Raw genomic sequence first — 19,360 nt, 5'->3', positions numbered from 1 at the left:
GCATGTCTGCCAAGGATTCATATGATGGATAACAAAGATGAAATATGTGAATGTTTGGCCTGACATCTTTTAAGCTTCAGATTTATTATTATACTTAAACTATTTCCTGAATTGGAATTGTAAATTGGATGGTGCACTCCACATCATTTGTTGATAAATAATTCTTTTTCCTCTGGGGCTTAAACTCTATCTCCATTCCATATTCAAAATTCATTTGTCTTTTGTTTTATTCACTTTCAAGTCTAATAACTCCCTATTTTTCTCTCAGTCCTGAACAATGATGGCTAGAATCCTTTATGCCTCAAGTGTGGCACAGTATACACCCACAAAATTACTTTTAATTTTTTTTAAACAGATGAAAAATGAGGATAACAATCTAGTTGTGAGATAGTTTTATTTCATGGAGAAAGGGATCAGTCATGGCAAAATTCATAATGAAGCCTTGCCCTGGAGAGGCAATTCTAATTCAAAGGCTTCATATATGTTCTTCCCTGAATCTCAAGAGGGAAAATGAAGGAATGTTCTAAATGAAAAGGAATGTCATGCTTGTAATCTCAGTTCTTAGGAGGTTGAGGCAGGTTATAAGAAGTTCAAGGTCAGCATGGATTATATAGTGAATTTCAGGCCAGCCTGGGCTACAGAGTGAGACCCTGAGACCCTGTCTCAACCTACTTCCTCAGGAAAAAGGGGAAAAAAAGGATAAAAGGAAAAGGTCATGTATATTAATATGTTAAGATTTTTGTTGTTAGACAAAATCTTTGGTGGACATACCAAAGAGTTGGCACAAAGCCTTTAGTCCTGTACTTCATTACTGGGCACAAAACAGGTACTCTCAGTGTTTTTAAAAAGTGATTTTGAAATGGAAGCTTCTAGATAAATTGCATCTGCCCTTGAGTACAACATGGAAATCATCATGTGCACCAGAAATGTTGAGGAGTCTTCTGGTGGGGGGGGCGGTATCTATAAATGTGAACACTTCCAGTAATGAGTTCAGTCAGAAAACTTCCAAACTAAAATTCAACCACCTCTAGGGTGACTGATGTTGTGGTCACATTCAAGAGAACACATGCCGTATCTTTCTTAGAATCTTACTGGAACACTGCAGTGTGGCGCTAAGAGAAGGTGTGTGTTACAGAATCGGTTCCCATAATGACAAAGCAATGATGAAAGCAGCCATACAATGGTTCTAAAAATCCAATGGTCAATGAATACACCATGTTACCACAGCCCATTTTATTGCTTTCACCAACAGCACATTTCCTGGGCTGGAGAGATGAGTTAATGGTAAGGCACTTGCCTGCAAAGCCTAAGAACCCAAGTTCAATTCCCCAATATCCATGTGAAGCCAGATGCACAAAGTGGCATGCATCTGGAGTTGTTTGTAGTGGCTAGAGGCCCTGTTGTGCCCATTCTCTCTCTCTCTCTCTCTCTCTTTCTCTCTCCCCCTGCTTGCAAATAAATACAGAAAATAAAAAAAAAAACAATGCTGGAGAGGTGGCTTAGCAGTTAATGTGCATGTCTGCAAAGCCTAAGGACCCAGGTTTGATTCCCCAGGGCCCACATAAGCCAGATGCACAAGGTGGCGCATGCATCTGGAGTTCTTTTGCAGTGGCTGGAGGCCCTGGAGGCACCCATTCTCTCTTTTCCTTTCTCTCTGTCTCAAATAAAAATAAAAAAGAGAATTCTCACAAGTATAGACAATCCTGCCTGTCTTTGAAAATAGACAAATAAATAAACATTTAAAAATATACTTAATAAATTAATAATTATATTATTTAAAAAGTACATTTCCTGAGTTCACAATAAAGATTTGGATGTATATTAGCTACACCCCAAGATTTTATTCTCTCTTTTTCTCTCCTTCCCCATTTCTTTTTTTCTTTCTCTCTTCTCCACCACCTCACCTCTGGAAGGTTCGGACATGTATTTGAAAATTTTCACCCACAGGAATAAAAAGGTGGTATGTGCTTTGAACTGATGGCCTTTCCTGGTGCTTGTTTCCAGTAGCCAGCTCTGTAGTTTTTCCTTGTAATGATCTCATTATTTACCTACTTCAGGGGCATGAATTCAATTCCAATCTTTCAGTACCTTTCAATTAACATTAACTGAGTACCCCAGGGATGTGTGGTTCTCTTCTAGGTGCTGTGAGGAAGATTGTCAATCAATTTTTCTCTGAACAGGTGTTGAAACCAAACACTTCCTGCCTGGCGCTACAGAAAGCTGAATATTTACAGGAAGTCAGTCCTTTGGCTAACTCCCAACTAGCTTTACCATAGACACTTGGGTGTAAAAAGTAAATGTTGTCCATGACATAAACACGTGATGATGGCTGAATTAGACCTTGTGAAGTGATATGACTCACTGCTTCTAATCACCCTATCAATAATTGTGAGACAGGCTCCACCTGCACCACTACCCAGTGTACAGGCCTCAGTCCCAGACTTTTTCTTTTTTGTAAAAAGATTTTTTTTTTTTTTAATTTTAGAGAGAGCAAGAGTGAGAGTGAGAGCGAGAGCGAGACAGAGAGAGAGAGAGAGAGAGAGAGAGAGAGAGAGAGAGAGAGAGAGAATTGATGCACCAGGGCCTTAGCCACTGACATTGAACTCCAGACACTTGCACCACCTAGTGGGCATGTGCAACTTTGTGCTTATTTCATCTTTGTACATGTGACTTATGTGGGATCTGGAGAGTTGAACATGGGTCCTTAGGCTTCACAGGCAAGCACCTTAACCACTGAGGCAACTCTCTAGCCCGACTTTTTCTTTTTAAAGAGTTTTTAAAAATTATTTGTTAATCTGAGAGAGAGATAAATTGGCAGAGAGAGAGAGAGGGAGGGAGAGAATGGGCACACCAGAGCCTCCAGCTACTGTAAACAAACTCCAGATGCATGCACCCCCTTGTGCATCTGGCTTATGTGGGTCCTGGGGAATCGAACCTGGGTTCTTTGGCTTTGCAGGCAAGCACCATAACTGTTAAGCCATCTCTCCAGTCCCCCTTTTTCTTAATAAGTAAAAAACATATTGCCCAAAAGCAATTGCAAAAAAAAATTGATGATTGCCTCTTATATAGGAAACACTCACAAATCAGAAAATAAGCAACCCCAGCCATAATTGACTTGCTAACATCCCAGTAACTCTGGTGCAGAACTGAACCCACATCTTATTGAGCCCAAGTGGATATTTGCGTTTCTAAAACCAGGATGTTACCGGCTCAGCTCTTCTGCTTCTTGCTGAAGGTTGTGTGCGTGGTCAATAGCTTCCTGAACTAAATCATGGCTGAGGTGACTCAGGTTGGATAATTTTCCTTGTAGCTCATTTTTGGCTCCATCTATTTCTGCATAAATTCCTGATGCATTCTAAAGAAAAAATAGAAATAAAAATAAAATTAAGAGAGCTGAATTTAGAGCAACTTAAAACATATTCCTTAGAGAACACAAAAAAGTAATTTGTTTTCTTTCTCATTATGGGATTCATTACATTTCAGGCCTAAAATACCTATAGAGGTGAGTGGTATTTCTCCCGTACCATCACCTCCTTCTCTACCGAATGCTTCCTTATAATTTAGACATGTTCTATTTCTTTTCTAAAAATAAAACTAAGCAAAAACTTTCCACTATTTGCATATCTTCTCCTTGCTGCTATCTTTCTATTCCTTTCATAGCAACATCTCTGCATGGGGGCATGGCGTGCCTACCAATAATTAGCTCTCCTTTCAAAAATCCCATTTCAGAGGTGGGAAAAATGACTCAGCAGTTAAGGCACTTGCCTGCAAAGCAAAAGGACACAGGTTCGACTCCCCAGGATGCACATAAGCCAGGTGCGTGAAGTGGCCCATATATCTGGAGGTCATTGCAGCAGCTAGAGGGAGGCCCTGGCATACCCATTCTCCCTCCCAACCTTTGCAAGTAGATAAATAAATAAAAAAAATTTAATTTTATTTATTTACTTGAGAGCGACAGGCAGAGAGAGAGGAAGAGGCAGATAGAGAGAGAGAGAATGGGCGTGCCAGGGCCTCCAGGCACCGCAAATGAACTCCAGACGTGTGCGCCCCTTTGTGCATCTGGCTAACGTGGGTCCTGGGGAATTGAGCCTTGAACCAAGGTCCTTAGGCTGCACAGGCAAGCGCTTAACTGCTAAGCCATCTCTCCAGCCCATAAATAAAAATATTTTTGAAAAAAGAATCCAAGTTCTAAACAAGTTGAAAAAGAAATAAAATAGTAACCATGGAGACCAAAAATGTCACCTTTTTTTCTGATGTGGCTAAGTTGGTCTCAGTCAACTGATAACTGATGCTCAGTACCCAGAACTTGACTGTCTTGACATTGAGCTGCTCTCCCAGTTCGCTACAATTCGACCCTGAACAGCTCAGGTAAGTCCTCACCTTGATGATGTCATCCATTTCCTCGAGAGTCAGGCGAGGGGTCATCAGAGAATCTGCAGACATGCTCAGAGAAGAGTTCACCACCTCCATCTGTTCCCTCACCCTCTCGTGTTGTTTCTGCAGGAAGGAAGAACAAGGGATTAAGTGAGCCTCAGGATGCGTCTTCACAGCAAGCATCAGGGAGAGTGACTAATGTCAACCTGCTGTCTGCGCTCAGGTAAATACGGGTTCATATCCCAGCCCTATCATTTACTGCTGCTCACCTATGAGGAATGAATGTTACCTGTCTGTTGCTGCTAAGTTTTCTCACTTAAACCACAGGGATTTTAAATATTCTGCAGCTTGGGAGATTTGAAGCCGCTGGCTATGACTATCAGGTATGATATCATGTCAGAGCTAGCACCTCAGAGAGGGTGTTCTCTTCTCCTCTAGAATGTAAGGTAGGATTGTAGACTCAGGATCCAATTAAGATTTTATGTTTGTCATAACTGGAAAATTATTTAATTTTAAAAGTACTTATCCTGTGCCAGCTTTGGGCCTGGTACAAACAGCACATTTGGACGGGAACAAAGTATAAAAATATAATCACAGTGTCCTTTTGAGAAGTTCAAATGGCTCTACTATGAAGGCAGGAAATTTTGATCTTGCTTCATTACCACTGTAAGCTCTTTATGGTAGATGCTCAGAGTTTTTAAGATGGGGAATTACTTAAAAAGGTTTTTGGTGAGTGCTCTGATTTCCACTTTTGTGTTCTAGAAGTGGGACATTGTGATTCTCAAGAAACACAGGGCACTATATGAGCCCATTCTCTGAAAGCAACACAAATGAAACATTGGGTGGAAAAGTAAAAGATTCACTGTGCAATCTGAGTAAAAAGTAAGTCAAAGTTACTTTAGAAATAATAATCTAAGTTTATATTAAATATATATTAAGGTATAATCTAGAATATCCCAGAAATAACTACAGAAGCCTAGACATTGAAGGAAATATTCAAAACTTTCTCTAGTTTTTCCTGATTTAGTGGAAGAGTGGAAGCCATCCTCTTCAAACATAGTGCTGCAGGGACAGACATGGGTGCAGAGATAGAAAGAAAGCACATTTCAAATTCATCAAGGTGAGAACGTTAGTAAAGTCCATGTTCCTCAATAACCATTAAGCCTTATGCAGTGTGACTTTCTGCTATCTGGGGACAATTATTCTTATATCCTTAAGGAGGGGTCATTATACAATTCTCCACAAAAGCAATAGTTCAGTGTGTGGTGGTGGTGGTGAAACGGGCACCGTTATTTAACTGCCACTGTGCTGGTTTTCTTTTATGAGGCCCACATTCCGACCCCTTCCATGACAGCCTGTACTGGGTGGCTGTCAGAGAAACGTCACAGCTGTGTCACCAGAGCTACACAATCAGCTTATTTTCAGTATCTGGAAAATGACATGCTTCAAATGCACGATCTCCAGTCATCATACAGTGCACTGGAGAGGGAGGAAGAAAGTTAACTTTGAAACAGATAAAGACACTCCTGTGGAAAGGTGGTCAACTTGAGCAAAAGAACATCTAAAGAACGAATAACGGTGAAAGTAACACAAGTGTCACTATGTACTGCAGGTTTTCATATCCATGTCACATAAGCAAAGCGAAAGAAATAATTCCTGATCCCAACAGAGGAACTAATCCTGGGAAGGTAGAGCTGTGGTTTATGAGATGCCCTAAACAGTGCTCTCTCATTTTTTCTTTTCTTGTCTTTTTGAGGTAGGGAGGGCCTCACTCTTGCCCGTGCCACCGTGCCTAGCCCTCTAAACAGTGCCTTTAAAAAAAATACTTCTACAGACTAAAAATATAGACTCTTCTGGTCCATTTGCGTGCCAATTCTTATGATACTATTATTCTTTGGGTTGGGAAAAGGATGACGACATAGTGTAACTATTACCTGGGTGTGAGAACTTTTTGTCCATGTCAGTGTTTAAAGTATGTGGGTATTTTTGGGTTTTGTGTAAAGTCTGAAATTTTATGTGTTATTCTTTTTCACCCATTTTGTTAGGTTTTATAGTGAAATGTGAAATTAAAACTCTTAAATTGAGGGCTGGAGATGTAGCTCAAGGCTAAGGCACTTGCTTAGCATGTGCAAAGCCATGGGTTTGATCCCCAGAACAACTTAATTATTTAATCAACTCAATAAAATGGAACAGTATAATTTATCCTCAGAAAATTAAAACAACACTCTTGAGTTTGTGTTCTAAAGCACCAAATAAAATCCCCATAAGGTCAGATCTACGCAAACCAATTCACTATAAGAAGAGCTCTATATAAATGTTTTAAATTCTGTTGGAAGAAATTAAAGTTTCATGGAATTCAAGTACATAAAAGTAGGATAAAGAATGTTAATAGAGTGTTTACTAATTCGAAGGTCCAAGTTCACAGGGGAAGAATATTTATAATCAAGAGTAATCAATATATGAAACTGAAGTGTGGGTTACCTGGGGATATTCTATGCCCTTGGGTATTCATTTGTTCATCAAGAAAGACGACACACGCAAGGGAGCATGTTAGATGCTAGCAATACATGACTTACGCAAAGTAGGAGTGCTACCCTTTGGATGCTTATGATCTGGTGGGACTAGACTAAATATGTACCCGATGCCCATAAACGCACACAAACACACATGACACACAGTTACACATCCAACCATTAATGATGCCTCCTAAACTGCAGCATAGATAATAGATGCCAAGTGCTGGTTACACACCAGCACTACATGGTAAAATGCTACTGCCGAAGATGCCACAGGCTGCGATCACTGGACATCAAGAGATCATGCTGGAAATGAGATGGAAGCCAGTCCCCTGCTGGCTAGTCTTACAGTGCTTGAAAGTGCTGTGCAAGCTGCTGGGGGGTAAAGGTCGCAGACAGTGTGAACAAGCAGTGGATCTTGCAAGCTACCGAATCAGCGATCCAGGAAATATGTTCCCACCAATGCAATGGTGGCACATAGGTAATGGAGTAATCGACTGCTCTCTAATTGGTCAGGAGCCCATTCACTGGGACAGAATCTGGTATGTTCTTTAGCCAAAAGGAGAAGTTATGCCTGTCAAAAAAGTCTTCTAAGTGTCTGTTTATTCCCTTTGATCCATACTGCTCTTACTCTTGACTAGAGTGTCTCCTTTTTTTACAGATGGACAAAATAGCAAGGATATTCAAAAGCCATCAGAATGCCAAGAAAAGCAAGTTGACATGAGACAAGCTATCTCTATCACATCTTCCAGGGCCTATGAGACATTACAAAGGAAATGGTGGATTAAATCTGAGAGCTCCCTCACTGCCAGCCTGAGAACCTCCTCCAGAGAGATCATTGTAGACACTGAGGAGATTTAAAACTCATCAAAGCAGAAAAACAGAGGCTTCTGAGGGCTCAACACTAAAGGAGATTTCTTTTTTGTTGTTTTTTTTGTTTATTTTTATTTACAGAGCGACAGACAGAGAGGAGGCAGAAAGATAGATAGAGAGAGAGAGAGAGAGAGAGAGAGAGAGAATGGGCGTGCCATGGCTTCCAGCCACTGCAAACGAACTCCAGACGCATGTGTCCCCTTGTGCATCTGACTAACATGGGTCTTGGGGAATTGAGCCTCGAACTGGTATCCTTAGGTTTCACAGGCAAGTGCTTAACCACTAAGCCATCTCTCTAGCTCAAGGAGATTTCTAACACACCTCCAAAGCTTAGGGAACATTGCAGAAGGTAGGGGGGCAGTAAGAGCCACAAGGTGGGAAGGTATACTCTAAGACATTTTCTCCTCCTCCCTCCATCACAGAGACTGACTGATTCATGACCCCACAGTGATTACCAATAACCCCGCTGAGGAGGGCCCTTAGTGGAATGGGATTGGGGAAGAGGGGACATGACAGTCTGACCTGATGGGGATATGACCAGTTTGAAATATGTTCATATATTAAAGTTCTCAATAAAAAAGGTTTTAAAAATGTATTCTGCCTATAAGATAGAAGCATACATCAAACCTCACTGTGTCCATCCATGGAGTGACATTCCTCTTTGAAATGCAAGAATGTAGAAATATAAGCATCAAACATAGTGGGAAGGAGGTAGAGGCCACCGTCCGAGGCAGAAAACAAACAGTCAATGACTGAGACATGGGGGCAGGAGCTAACTCCTGCTCACAGGAACACTGAGGAAAGACAGCTGACCTTGAATCTTGGGACTCAGTAAGGAGCAGAGTGGCTTCAACAGGAATGAAGAATTAGGCTTGGAGAAGTAATGGGAACAAAGGATTTTTAGCAGGTGTCAGCAGCAGGGCGTGTCCATGTGGCTACTGCAGACTGACACCCGCCCCCTCGAGAAAGATGTGTCGTGGGCTCAGGGGTGCGGATGCAGCCCGCACATCTCCCCCAGAATGGAAGCAGTGAGATGGGGTAGAGTCACTGAGGAAGGGGACCAGGGCAAAATGGGCAGGGCTCCGTCTAATGCCAACTGCACAGTTAGGAAGAGGAAGACACGGGACTGCCGGCTTTGAAATGCCATGTGCTTCGCTGTTCTCTTCCTGCGCATCTGTACTCAGTAGAAGGATTTGTTTAACAAAGCTAAAAGGAGGCCTACCATCTGCTCAAAATCATGAAGACGCCAAATTCCTGGTATCCACATGCACACGGTTTTAAAAAAATGTGCTTAAGAACAGTTTAATTAAGAGCTATTTTGGCATGTTTACTTTTAGAACTGAAGAAGTGTGTTCATATGGGCAACACTGTCCACTTACTAGTTATGAGCCTTACAAAGTCGTCTGCCCAGATGCGTACCCACTGAGATCTGCCAAGCCCTGGAGAATCAGCTGGTGCACACCTTCGTACATATAATTGTTCTCAGTTCATCATGCATCATGCTTACCTACTAAGGGCATTATAAAGTCCTAAAAATAAGCCATGGAAGAGCTGAGCACACTAGCACACAGCATACTTGCATGTGGAAAGGACTGGTGCAAATCTAAACACAGGACAAAGAACTCGATGAGGCTGACTGGTGCCCACTGCAATGAGAGCCACACAAGAGTTTGCCAGGCCTCGTAATGATGAATCCTATTTTTTTTCTCTGTAATGCAACCTTAATTCTGATGGCTAAGTGGACAGTCTGAGGTCTCCTGCCTGTTGGCACTTGTCCTTGTCCGTCAGGGAATGGACAGGATTGGAAGATCCACTACTCCCCTCAGGGCTCTCAGTTTTGAACACAATTTGAGGTGAACTATGAGAAATTTTGCTTGAGTTTGCAATGCTAGTCCATCTTACATAAATGCTTGGAGTCCTTTTCTAACAGGATTATCCTACAGGTTAGAGATATGAGCTTAAATCTTACAAAGGAAGATCATTTAGGGTTTTTTTTTTTTCCAAGGTAGGGTTTCACTCTGGTCCAGGCTGACCTGGAATTCGCTATGTAGTCTCAGGGTGGCCTCAAACTCATGGAGATCCTCCTACCTCTGCCTCCTGAGTGCTGGGATTAAAGGCATGTGCCACCATGCCAGGCCATTTAGGTTTTTCAAAATATTATTTATTTGGAAGGAGAGAGAGAAAAAAAGAGAAAGAGAATAAGTGCAATAGGGCCTCTTGCCATTGCAAATGAACTCCAGATGAATGCACCACTTTGTGCACCTGGCTTTATGTGGGTACTGGGGAAATGAACCCAGGACAGTAGGCTTTGCTTGCTGATTTGCAGCACTATTACTTATAATTGCAAATATATCCTTAATAAACCTGGGCACAATTGGAGAAAATGACAGTACCATATTTGGAAAGTCCTTCCATATTTTTCCTCAAATCACCAAATGTTTACTGAGCAGCAAGTTTGTGTCATACATTGTGACAGATGTCTCAAGACCCAAAATGAAAATCATGCAATTCCACAATAGGTTGGAGCCCTTAGTTCTGGTTTCCTGCTTTTTCTTGTATTTATTATTTATTTATTTTATTATTATTTTATTTTAGAGAGAGACAGAGGGAGACAGAGAGAACTGGCATGCCAGGGCCTTAATCACTATAATAGAACTCCAGATGCTTTGCCACCTAGTGGGCATGTGCAACCTTGTGCTTGCCTCACCTTTGTGTGTCTGGTTTAAGTGGGATCTGGAGAGTTGAACGTCGATCCTTAGGCTTTGCAGGCAAGCACCTTAACCACTAAGCAATCTCTCCAGCCCTGCTTTTTCTTATAAAATATTTTTTATTTGCTAGGAGAAAGAGATGAGAGAGAGACACAGAGAGAGAACTGGGTGCACTAGGGTCTTTTGCTGCTGTAAAGAAACCCCAGATGCATGTGCCACTTTGTATATCTGGCTTTTCATGGGTGCTGGGGAATGGAACCTGAATGAGCAGACTTTGCAAGGAAGTACTTTTAAGCCCTGAGCCATCTCTCAGCCCTCTCTCTCTGTCTGCTTATGGATGCATCCTGTTCCTGTCATCATGCTGCCACGATGGGCTGTACTTCCTGGAACTCTAAGTAGAAGTGAACCCTTCCTTCTTTCCTTAAACTGCTTCTTGTCAGAATTTGGTCACAGTAATGAGTCAAGTAACTAATACACATGAATTGGTATGACCTGGATTCCTGATCTCTATAGCTGCTGGCCAAAGCCTGTGGATTTATGTATGATGCCATAATGCACCTTTCCAAAAATGTGCACCTAATGCGAACATATAATTCTGGGTGGTTGATGTTCTGATGCTTTCAGTATATAAAAAAACGTTTTCCATAAGAAAGGAGATCCTTCACCCACTACAACAGCAGCAGAGCCAGATGGCCGGACGTGACCATTGGAACAGTGGAATTCCTCCCCAAGCGAGCACCAAACAACTGTCACCATTCAACTTGATCATTAGTAATTCACAGCAGTAAAAGTGCAATCATATTCACAATGTGAATATTTAACTATATTAGTATTAAAAATATTTTATGGCAACTGTCCCCATCTTCATGTAATTCATATCATCTGTGGCTGATGTGCGTTCACAGCCACTGTCACTGTACCTCGTGGTCCCGCTGCCTGGAGGCTGTGGCCCTGTTCATGTCTTCAGTATCCCTGACGCGGTCAAGGGCCTGGGTGAGTGACTCCTGGAGGTCGGACAGCTTGGCATGGTAGTCACCCAGCTGCTCCAGGACGATGGGGAACAAAGAACGGGTGTCATTGTGCAGCCGTTGCCAGTTCTCGGCCTGGCTCAGCACTGGGAAATAAGGGAGTCAGAAGTTTGGTGTGGGCTTCCCACTTCCACCCACGCCACCCCCCTCCTCCCGACCCTGCAGCATTTAACTAAGTGGCCAGACTTTCAGGTCCTGCCTTCAACAACTGAGACTGAAACTGCTGCTCACACAAACAGTCCCACATTTTATATGTGAAGGAAGAAACGTGATCTTGTTGGAAGTAGGAGCCCTTTGACAAGTCATTTAGAAGAGGGGTCTAGTGTTCCCGTAAAGATTATATTTCATGTTGAAACCATATCATTGTGCTTTTCATTACCCAGATTATTAGTAAAAATTGGGTACAGTATGTTTTTTTACTATTAGAAATAGCCAGAATTTTCTTGTCAGTTGATAGACAAAAAGTTATGATGTTCATAACTATTCTTTTTTTTTTTTTTTTTTTTTTTGTACTTTCTCCAGTCCACTGTTTCCTGTTAGCTGCTCAGGTCAAATGCAAACTGAGATTTTGGGGTGGAATAAAGGTTAAGTGGCAATGAAACAATATTCATAAATTCTCTTTGCATGTGTCCTTTATTCTCAGCCCAAAGGCACATGTGTCATATACCTTAATTTTTATTATCAATTATGTACTTTACTGTATGCACAAATCATGTCTTGGTCTTCTTCCCCTCTTTTTCCTCTCCCATTCCACTGAGGGCTGTCCTCTGTGGAATTATTAGGTTCTCTATGGGCTTATGCATGTAGCAGCAAGTCTACACGTGAGTGTGTGTTGGGGAGAATGATGTGCCTTAATTTTATTTTTCTTCAAGGAATATCAATGTCTTGTTGAGGTTTTAATTTCCTTTCATCACCGTGAGGAGAAGACACAAATTCATGATTGAATAAAGAAAGCAGTTGAAAATGCATTCATTATATGGAAATAGGGAGGGAGGGAGGGAAAGAGGGAGGAGAGAGAAACTGGTTTCCTTCCCTGGGGACAGCTTGTTGAATTCCAAAATAGACAAGGAATTTGGGAACATCTGGATGTGACATCACAGTTCCAGCTTTCCTGGCTCAGAACTGGGCCAGGAATTCTTTGGTTGTCTCTGATGCTAAGAGTTTATATATTATCAGAACAAGCCTTATATTTAAACCAACAAATTTCTTCTATGATCTCTGCAATCATTAGCAGAGGTTGCTGGAGGACATGTGGGAAGATGACGTGTGACCGCTAGCCATTTACTTTCATTGATTCCTTCAGAATCTATTGAAGCCTTCAGGTTCCTTCTTATAGGTGCTTTAAAATGCATACGACAAAATATATAAAATTTGTAATACATAATAAGCAAGAAGGTAACATAATACATGTTCTTCTCATTTCAGCCAAGAACATGACCTAGAGGCGGATCTAATAGCTGCTATACTTTTGAGGTACCCACAAATTGAAACAGTGTTGTGTGATTATCAACAACAGCTGAAATACAATAGGAAAAACTGTAACTTCTTTTGTTGATTATGTTAATTCTTTGAAACTCTTTTCACCAAGAGCATAATCTCTTTCCTAATATTTTGAATCTGTGCTGGTTTTGGCTATCAGAGTAGATGTGACATGGTTAAGTCTCAAGCTTGGGCCTGAAGAGCCGTGCACTTTCCATTCTTGCCCTCTTTAAAGGCTCCCCTGCCATATGCAAAAGCCCCAGTTGGCATCTTTAGGGTAGGACTCCACAAGGAAGGAGAGGCCTGGTCTCCTAGCTAGCCTCAGACACGTGAGGGCGCTTAGTCTGCACCACACAGAACAGAGGTGAATGGAACAGGATGAAGTCAGCTTGAAGAGCCTACCCACGGAATCAGGAACAAACACATGGTTTTTGGTTTCAACTGAACATGTTTCGGGTATTTTGGTAGATAGCAATTGATAACCAACAAAGTGACCAAGTTGGGGGTTCAATCATACTACTATGATTACTGCCCACATTTACCTTGAAATGAAATAATGTTCCTATTGTATGTTGTTAAAACCTTCCAGAGCCCTCTGAACATGAACATTACTAGCATTTCCAACAAATTTTCTCTTTCTATAGATAAGGGAATTGGAGTCTTTTAGCCAATTTTCTCATATATATATATATATATATATATATATATATATATATATATATTTTTTTTTTTTTTTAACCAACTTCTAAGTCCCTGCTTCTTCTCAGGAAAAGTAAAATGGTCTGTAGATTCCCTGTGGAATCTCTGCAATTTCTCAAAGGCTCAAAATTGGGACTAGATCTAAAATGTCTCTTGTTCTGGATGATCCCATGGTACCGTGTGTAAATTCTGCACAGCTCTGAAGATTGAAACTTAGTTGCTTGACCACGTGACACCTGCGGCTTGGTGTCTCTTGTCAGTCGCAAAGCAGGCAGGGAAGACTTACGTTCATGGGCCTCGTCGGCCTCCTCATCCACGAGCTCCCGCTGCGTGAGGAAGGGAGGTCGGCTTCGAATCTCCTCGAGCATCTGCTGAGCCAACACCAGCTTCTGGGTGATTTCTTCAGGGCCAAGTTCCTGGTTCTCCCCATAGTAGAGCATTTTGTGGTTGATCTCTGAAGGGAAGATGAGACAGGAGCAGTGATTTGAGGATGCTAAATTTTAAGACATAAGAATCTGAGGTCTTTGGTCAACCTTTTAGAGAAATACTTGACTTGGGGAGCTGGAGGATAGCTCAGTCAGTAAAGTGCTTGCCTCAAAAGCACAAGGACCTCAGTTTGATCCCTAGAACCCATGTAAAAATGCTGAGCATGATGACATGTGTTTATAAATAATACCAGTGTTGAGGAGGCAGAGATAAGCTGATTCTTGGGGCTTTTTGGCTAGTCAAGTGTCCCTTAATGGTGAGCTCCAGATCAATGAGAGACCCTGCCTAAAAAAAAAGGTGTCCTGAGGTAGGACACCTGAGGTTATCCTCTGGTCTCTACACTCAATGCACAAATGTGCACACATGTGCATATGCACTCATACATGAGCACACTCAGACACACATGTGTGAATAAAAATGCTTAACTTGGAGAAAATGTTTAGAGGTATTTGTTGTCAAATGTGGGATGCACTGGAGGTATTAATTGCATTTTAGCCAATAACTTAATAAAACAAATCTCAGAGTCACATGAGATCATATTGATAATTGTCTAAATGGGCCCTTCATTATAATGATTATAGAGTTTCTTTTCTTTTCCTTACTTACTCATTTTGGTGTGTGTGGTATGGTATGTGGTGTGTGCGTGTGTACTGGTGCAGACACTCTGTGGAGGCCAGAGCTGCCTGACCAGAAAGGCTCAGCATTCCTCCTACCTCTGCCTCTCAGCGCTGGGTTGCACGTGTGCACAGCTACGCCTGACACTTACGTGGCTACTGGGGATTGAACTCAGGTCCTAATGATTGCACAGCAAGTGCTCTTAACCACGGCATCATCTCCCCAACCCCTCATAATTTTTTTGAACTTAAAATGTTTTTAAATTTATTTATATTTCTTTAAGAAAGAGAAAGAGGCAGGTAGAGAGAAAGAAAGAGAATGGGAGCATCGAGGCTGCTAGCCACTGCAAATGAACTCCAGATACATGTGCTGCCTTGTGTATCTGGCTTACGTGGTACTGGGGAATCGACTCTGGGTCCTTAGGCTTCATAGGCAAGCACCTTAACTGCTAAGCCATCTCTCCAGCCTTTTTTGGGAATTTCCTTTCTTTCTTTCTTTCTTTTCTTTTTTTTTTTGGTTTTCCAAGGTAGGGTCTCACTTTAGCTCAGGCTGATCTGGAATTCATTATGTAGTCTCAGGGTGGCCTCTAACTCATGGCGACCCTCCTACCTCTGCCTCCCAAGTGCTGGGATTAAAGGCATGCCCCACTACACCCGGCTGAAAACTTTATTTGCCTTCTGTGGTGACAGTTTTCAAGGCTGGACCATTTTTGTCTTTGGTTTTTCTGTCCAACTCTGTTTGCAGGTGGATGGTTTAAGAAGCCAAGGGACCACTGAAGCTCAGGGGCATGAGGTAACTTGTATAAGCACCAGCTGCCCACAGGCTGGCCAGTGTCTCACTCCCTCATTCTTAGAGGGTTGTAACTGTTCCCTTGTCCTATGGAAGCTCAGGAAGAATGAAAATGTGTGTTTACAGTTTACCACGGTCTATGTGGTTGGCCAGATAAGATGGGTAAACATATCCCACTGCCACATAAATCACACGTGGATAAGGGGTCATATTTTATGTGGCAACAGCTTGAAGATCACCGGCAGCTGTTTTAGAGATGGTGGGGAATGAGGAATGATACTATTGGTGTGTACAGAATTCCTGAACTCTGAAAGAAGGGAGACAAATGGGGGAGGGTTAATGCTATAAATATTACTGAGAGAGATATAGGGAAATTAAGATATCCTAAAAACCAACTATCAAGGCTTTAAACATTTATTTTTAAGCGGAGCCTAAATATTAACTCAATAAACTAAACATTAATATTAAATAACCTAAACATAGTTTTTTCTATATTCTATCATGCATAATATTGAATTCTTTGCTATTTTGATACAAATATTATTTTCACAATTTTGGGCTGTTTATAACTATGTCTGGCATAGATTAGGAAAAAGAAATATAGACAATGCTTTAAGGGCAAAGACCTAAAACTCTTGCCTTTGGTCTTTGGAGACTATTCATACATTATTTTTAAGATTAAAAACTGATAAAAGTTACTATTTCCCACTTATATTTCTTTCACATTTTTTTTCATCCTTTCCCATGACGAAAGGTCAAACAGGAAGGTTGGATTCTTTTCAAGTAAAACACCTTAGAGTCAAAATCTGGCTTATAAAATAGCAGACGTATTATTTTCTCTGAATGGCTTAGTAGGGTCCCGGCTTTATCTGCTGCCTAAAGGGGCATTTACTTCTTAATTGGATGAGGTCATCTAATCTTCTAGGTTCCGTCTCACTGCTTGAACAAATCAATAGTGACTCTAAAATGCTCTAGGAAAAGAATATTTTATCCGTAAATGCAAACACAAGAACTCGTGAGGATGGGATGGGGCATTTTGAAAAATGCATGCCATTTGTTTCTGCCTTGCCTTATAGGTGCCAAAGGAAATGCAGCAAATGATTCATCTTGGCTTTATATGTCCCTTTTGCCTGGAATCCACTCCAGATACCTCAGTGTAAAGATATGAATCTCTCACTCTGGGTCCCTTTACTGTCATTGCACCCCCAGATGCAGTTGGTGTTGTCATCAAACCCTTAATATGTAGCATAATAAAAAAAAAAGCAACTATGGAAACAGAAATACTAGAGCTTAGCAGACTCTAATCCAAGAAAAGTCTCTTTATTCTCGAACAGATGCATCTACTTCTGTTAGGAAATTGAAGACAGCTTTCTGGGCATGGGTAGGCTGGTGCCCAGATGAATAAACTCTGGGGGGTAAGGCAGACTCTGTCACGCTGCTTTAGGGCAAAGAAATCTCACACAGCCCCTCTGCCCTCTCCTTCTGGGTTGCAGAGCTGAGCACTTGTCAGCCTCGGACTTCAGAAACTGCTGATCGCTATTTGGATTGCTTATTACCACCCTAAAGGCCTAGTTTTGGTCACAAGCAACTGAATTGATATGTGATAGCTACTAAACTCTTTCATTCACATACCATACCATGTGATTCCACTGTTGGAAAGGTATCCTAGCATTAAGCTTCAGCGAAATGCCTAAAAAGGCAATGATTTCCTACAGTTATTCTGAAACATCAACAGGTAATAAGTAGGAATGAGTGTTCAGAAATCCCTGATAAACTTGAACCCCTTACCTATGAAAAAAACCTGTAACAGGGGCTAGGGAGATTGCTCAGTGGTAAAAGGCATTTGACTACAAAGCCTGACAGCCCCAGTTTCATTCCCTAGCATCCACATATAGCCAGATACACAAAGTGACACATGTCTTTGGAGTTCGTCCGTAGTGGCAAGAGGCTCTGGTGTGCCCATACTCACTCGTTCTCTCTCTTTGCTTGCAAATAAAGAAAATATTTTAAATATGTATAAAAGAGAAACTTATAACACTTAGAACATATTTCTGACACATAAATCACCGATAATAGTCATTATTTTATTGTTATGAGACAGTGTATGTCTCCTTGACATGAAGGTAATCAGAAGTGAAGATGTTTACCTTGGATTTTCTCTCTCATGTCGTGGGCTTGCTCCACAAGCTCAGTTGCATGGTCGATGGTATCCATGCTTTCCTTCTGAACCAGCTGCCCCTTTCTTGAGGCTTGGCTTCCCTACAAATAATGCGAATGGACACGGTTAAGTTTATGAGGAAGGAATGCTGTGTGTGTGCATGTAGGGGTGGGGAGGCATAACGAATTCATTTCACAAACATAAATTTTCCTGGCGCGTGAAAGTTCTGTAACACAAAGAAAAGTCCCAGAAGTCATGCATGAAGGATGAGTGATGACCCGTTCCAGAATTCTAGAACACTGTAAAATCAGATGCTAAACCTAGGCCATAAGTCACAGCTCAGTTCAAACACGCCACCTGTCATATGTCATCTATCACATGAATTTTTATTGTCTCTCAAGATGCCAGACTAGGAAACGGCCCATGTTTGTGGATCACTTTGACACTGCTCACCCGCGCCTGGAGAGTTAAACCTTTAGAGAGGAAATTATCTAGAAAGAAGGGGATCTCCAAATGGTCCATGTATCCAGTGGCTCCTGGGTGGTCCAGCGACTGCTGAAGCAAAAGGCTGGACATGGCCCTCACTGGGCTAACAGCTGCTGTCAGAGCTCCATCCCATTGCCTGGCGGTGCTGATGCTATTCGGGTCCAAATTAACTCTCAGCCAGATGTGGCATGGAGTGAATAAACGTTCACCCAGGGGGTGAATGCTTCTTAATATGGAGCTTCTACTCAGAGCTCCTGCATCGTATGGGTTGAGATTAAATCCCAACTGCCCTGTGGCTTTGGAAGGATGGGAACGTGTATCACATGTGTGTGTCTCAGGATGTGGCCAAGGGCAGGAGCTGATCTAAAGGCATGGTCATAGTTCAAGGCCAGGACATTGCCTTGTGTAAGCAGCATGGGGGATGTGTACTTCGTTTTGGCATTAGAAAGAAGGACTGCTGAGCAATAGTTAGGGGGAGGTTATTCAGCCTGGCATTGATAAGTGCCTGCTGGCCTTGTCTGTGTCCTTGGTTCAGCTCTTCAACCAAGTACTGTGATGACCATGTGGTCACAGGCTGGCCTGCCACGTGGAGGGCTGGGAGACCTCCAAGCAGTTCTTCCAGGTATGCGGAGGTAGCTGGACCAATCTTATCTCCTGCCACGCTGTGTTATACCTAGAGAACTGTGGCATGATCTCAACCGGAACGATTTCATTCTTTCCAGGTATAACCCAGCAAGCAGTTCTCTATGATGGTCAGGGAAGAGAATGGTATGGTGGCAAACACATGTCTAGAGGTCTTTTGTCAGCAAGTCAGTCATCCTCCACATGCAAAGCAGGGCTGCTGGAGTCGGGAACCCCCCATGCAGAGCCTATGTGTTCGTCAGTCCCTTGACAAGTCTTAACTTCCCTCAGTGGGCCCTGTCTTCCCAGCCACCTCATTCCTTCTCCCACCCAATTCCAGCCTTCTCAGCTTATTCTAGTACCTCATGGAGAAACAGTATCCACGATCATTTTAAAATTAGATGATTCATAAAATAAAATGAAGCATAAGCCTTGATACCACCTTTCACTGCTTTTTAAACATGTGGACACACACATATACAAGCATATAATATGTTAAATTGTTTCAACAAACTCATATGTGATCAT

General features: G+C 41.9%; 1 protein-coding gene across 2 annotated transcripts in view; it reads right to left on the bottom strand.

The window, feature by feature from the left end:
* The window catches only part of Lama4 (laminin subunit alpha 4), a 153,352-nt gene that overhangs the window by 54,035 nt on the left and 79,957 nt on the right, over positions 1-19,360 (bottom strand). For both annotated transcript variants that reach the window (XM_045154001.1, XM_045154002.1), the window contains exons 9-13: positions 17,715-17,826; positions 13,964-14,131; positions 11,392-11,585; positions 4,381-4,497; positions 3,207-3,355 (exon numbers count right to left, since the gene is read on the bottom strand). In XM_045154001.1, coding sequence (XP_045009936.1) covers positions 3,207-3,355; positions 4,381-4,497; positions 11,392-11,585; positions 13,964-14,131; positions 17,715-17,826 — 740 coding nt within the window. The remainder of the gene's footprint in view (positions 1-3,206; positions 3,356-4,380; positions 4,498-11,391; positions 11,586-13,963; positions 14,132-17,714; positions 17,827-19,360) is intronic.

Source organism: Jaculus jaculus, chromosome 7 (assembly GCF_020740685.1).
Source record: "Jaculus jaculus isolate mJacJac1 chromosome 7, mJacJac1.mat.Y.cur, whole genome shotgun sequence".
Classification (NCBI taxonomy): domain Eukaryota; kingdom Metazoa; phylum Chordata; class Mammalia; order Rodentia; family Dipodidae; genus Jaculus; species Jaculus jaculus.
This window is presented reverse-complemented; position numbering and strand designations above follow the sequence as displayed.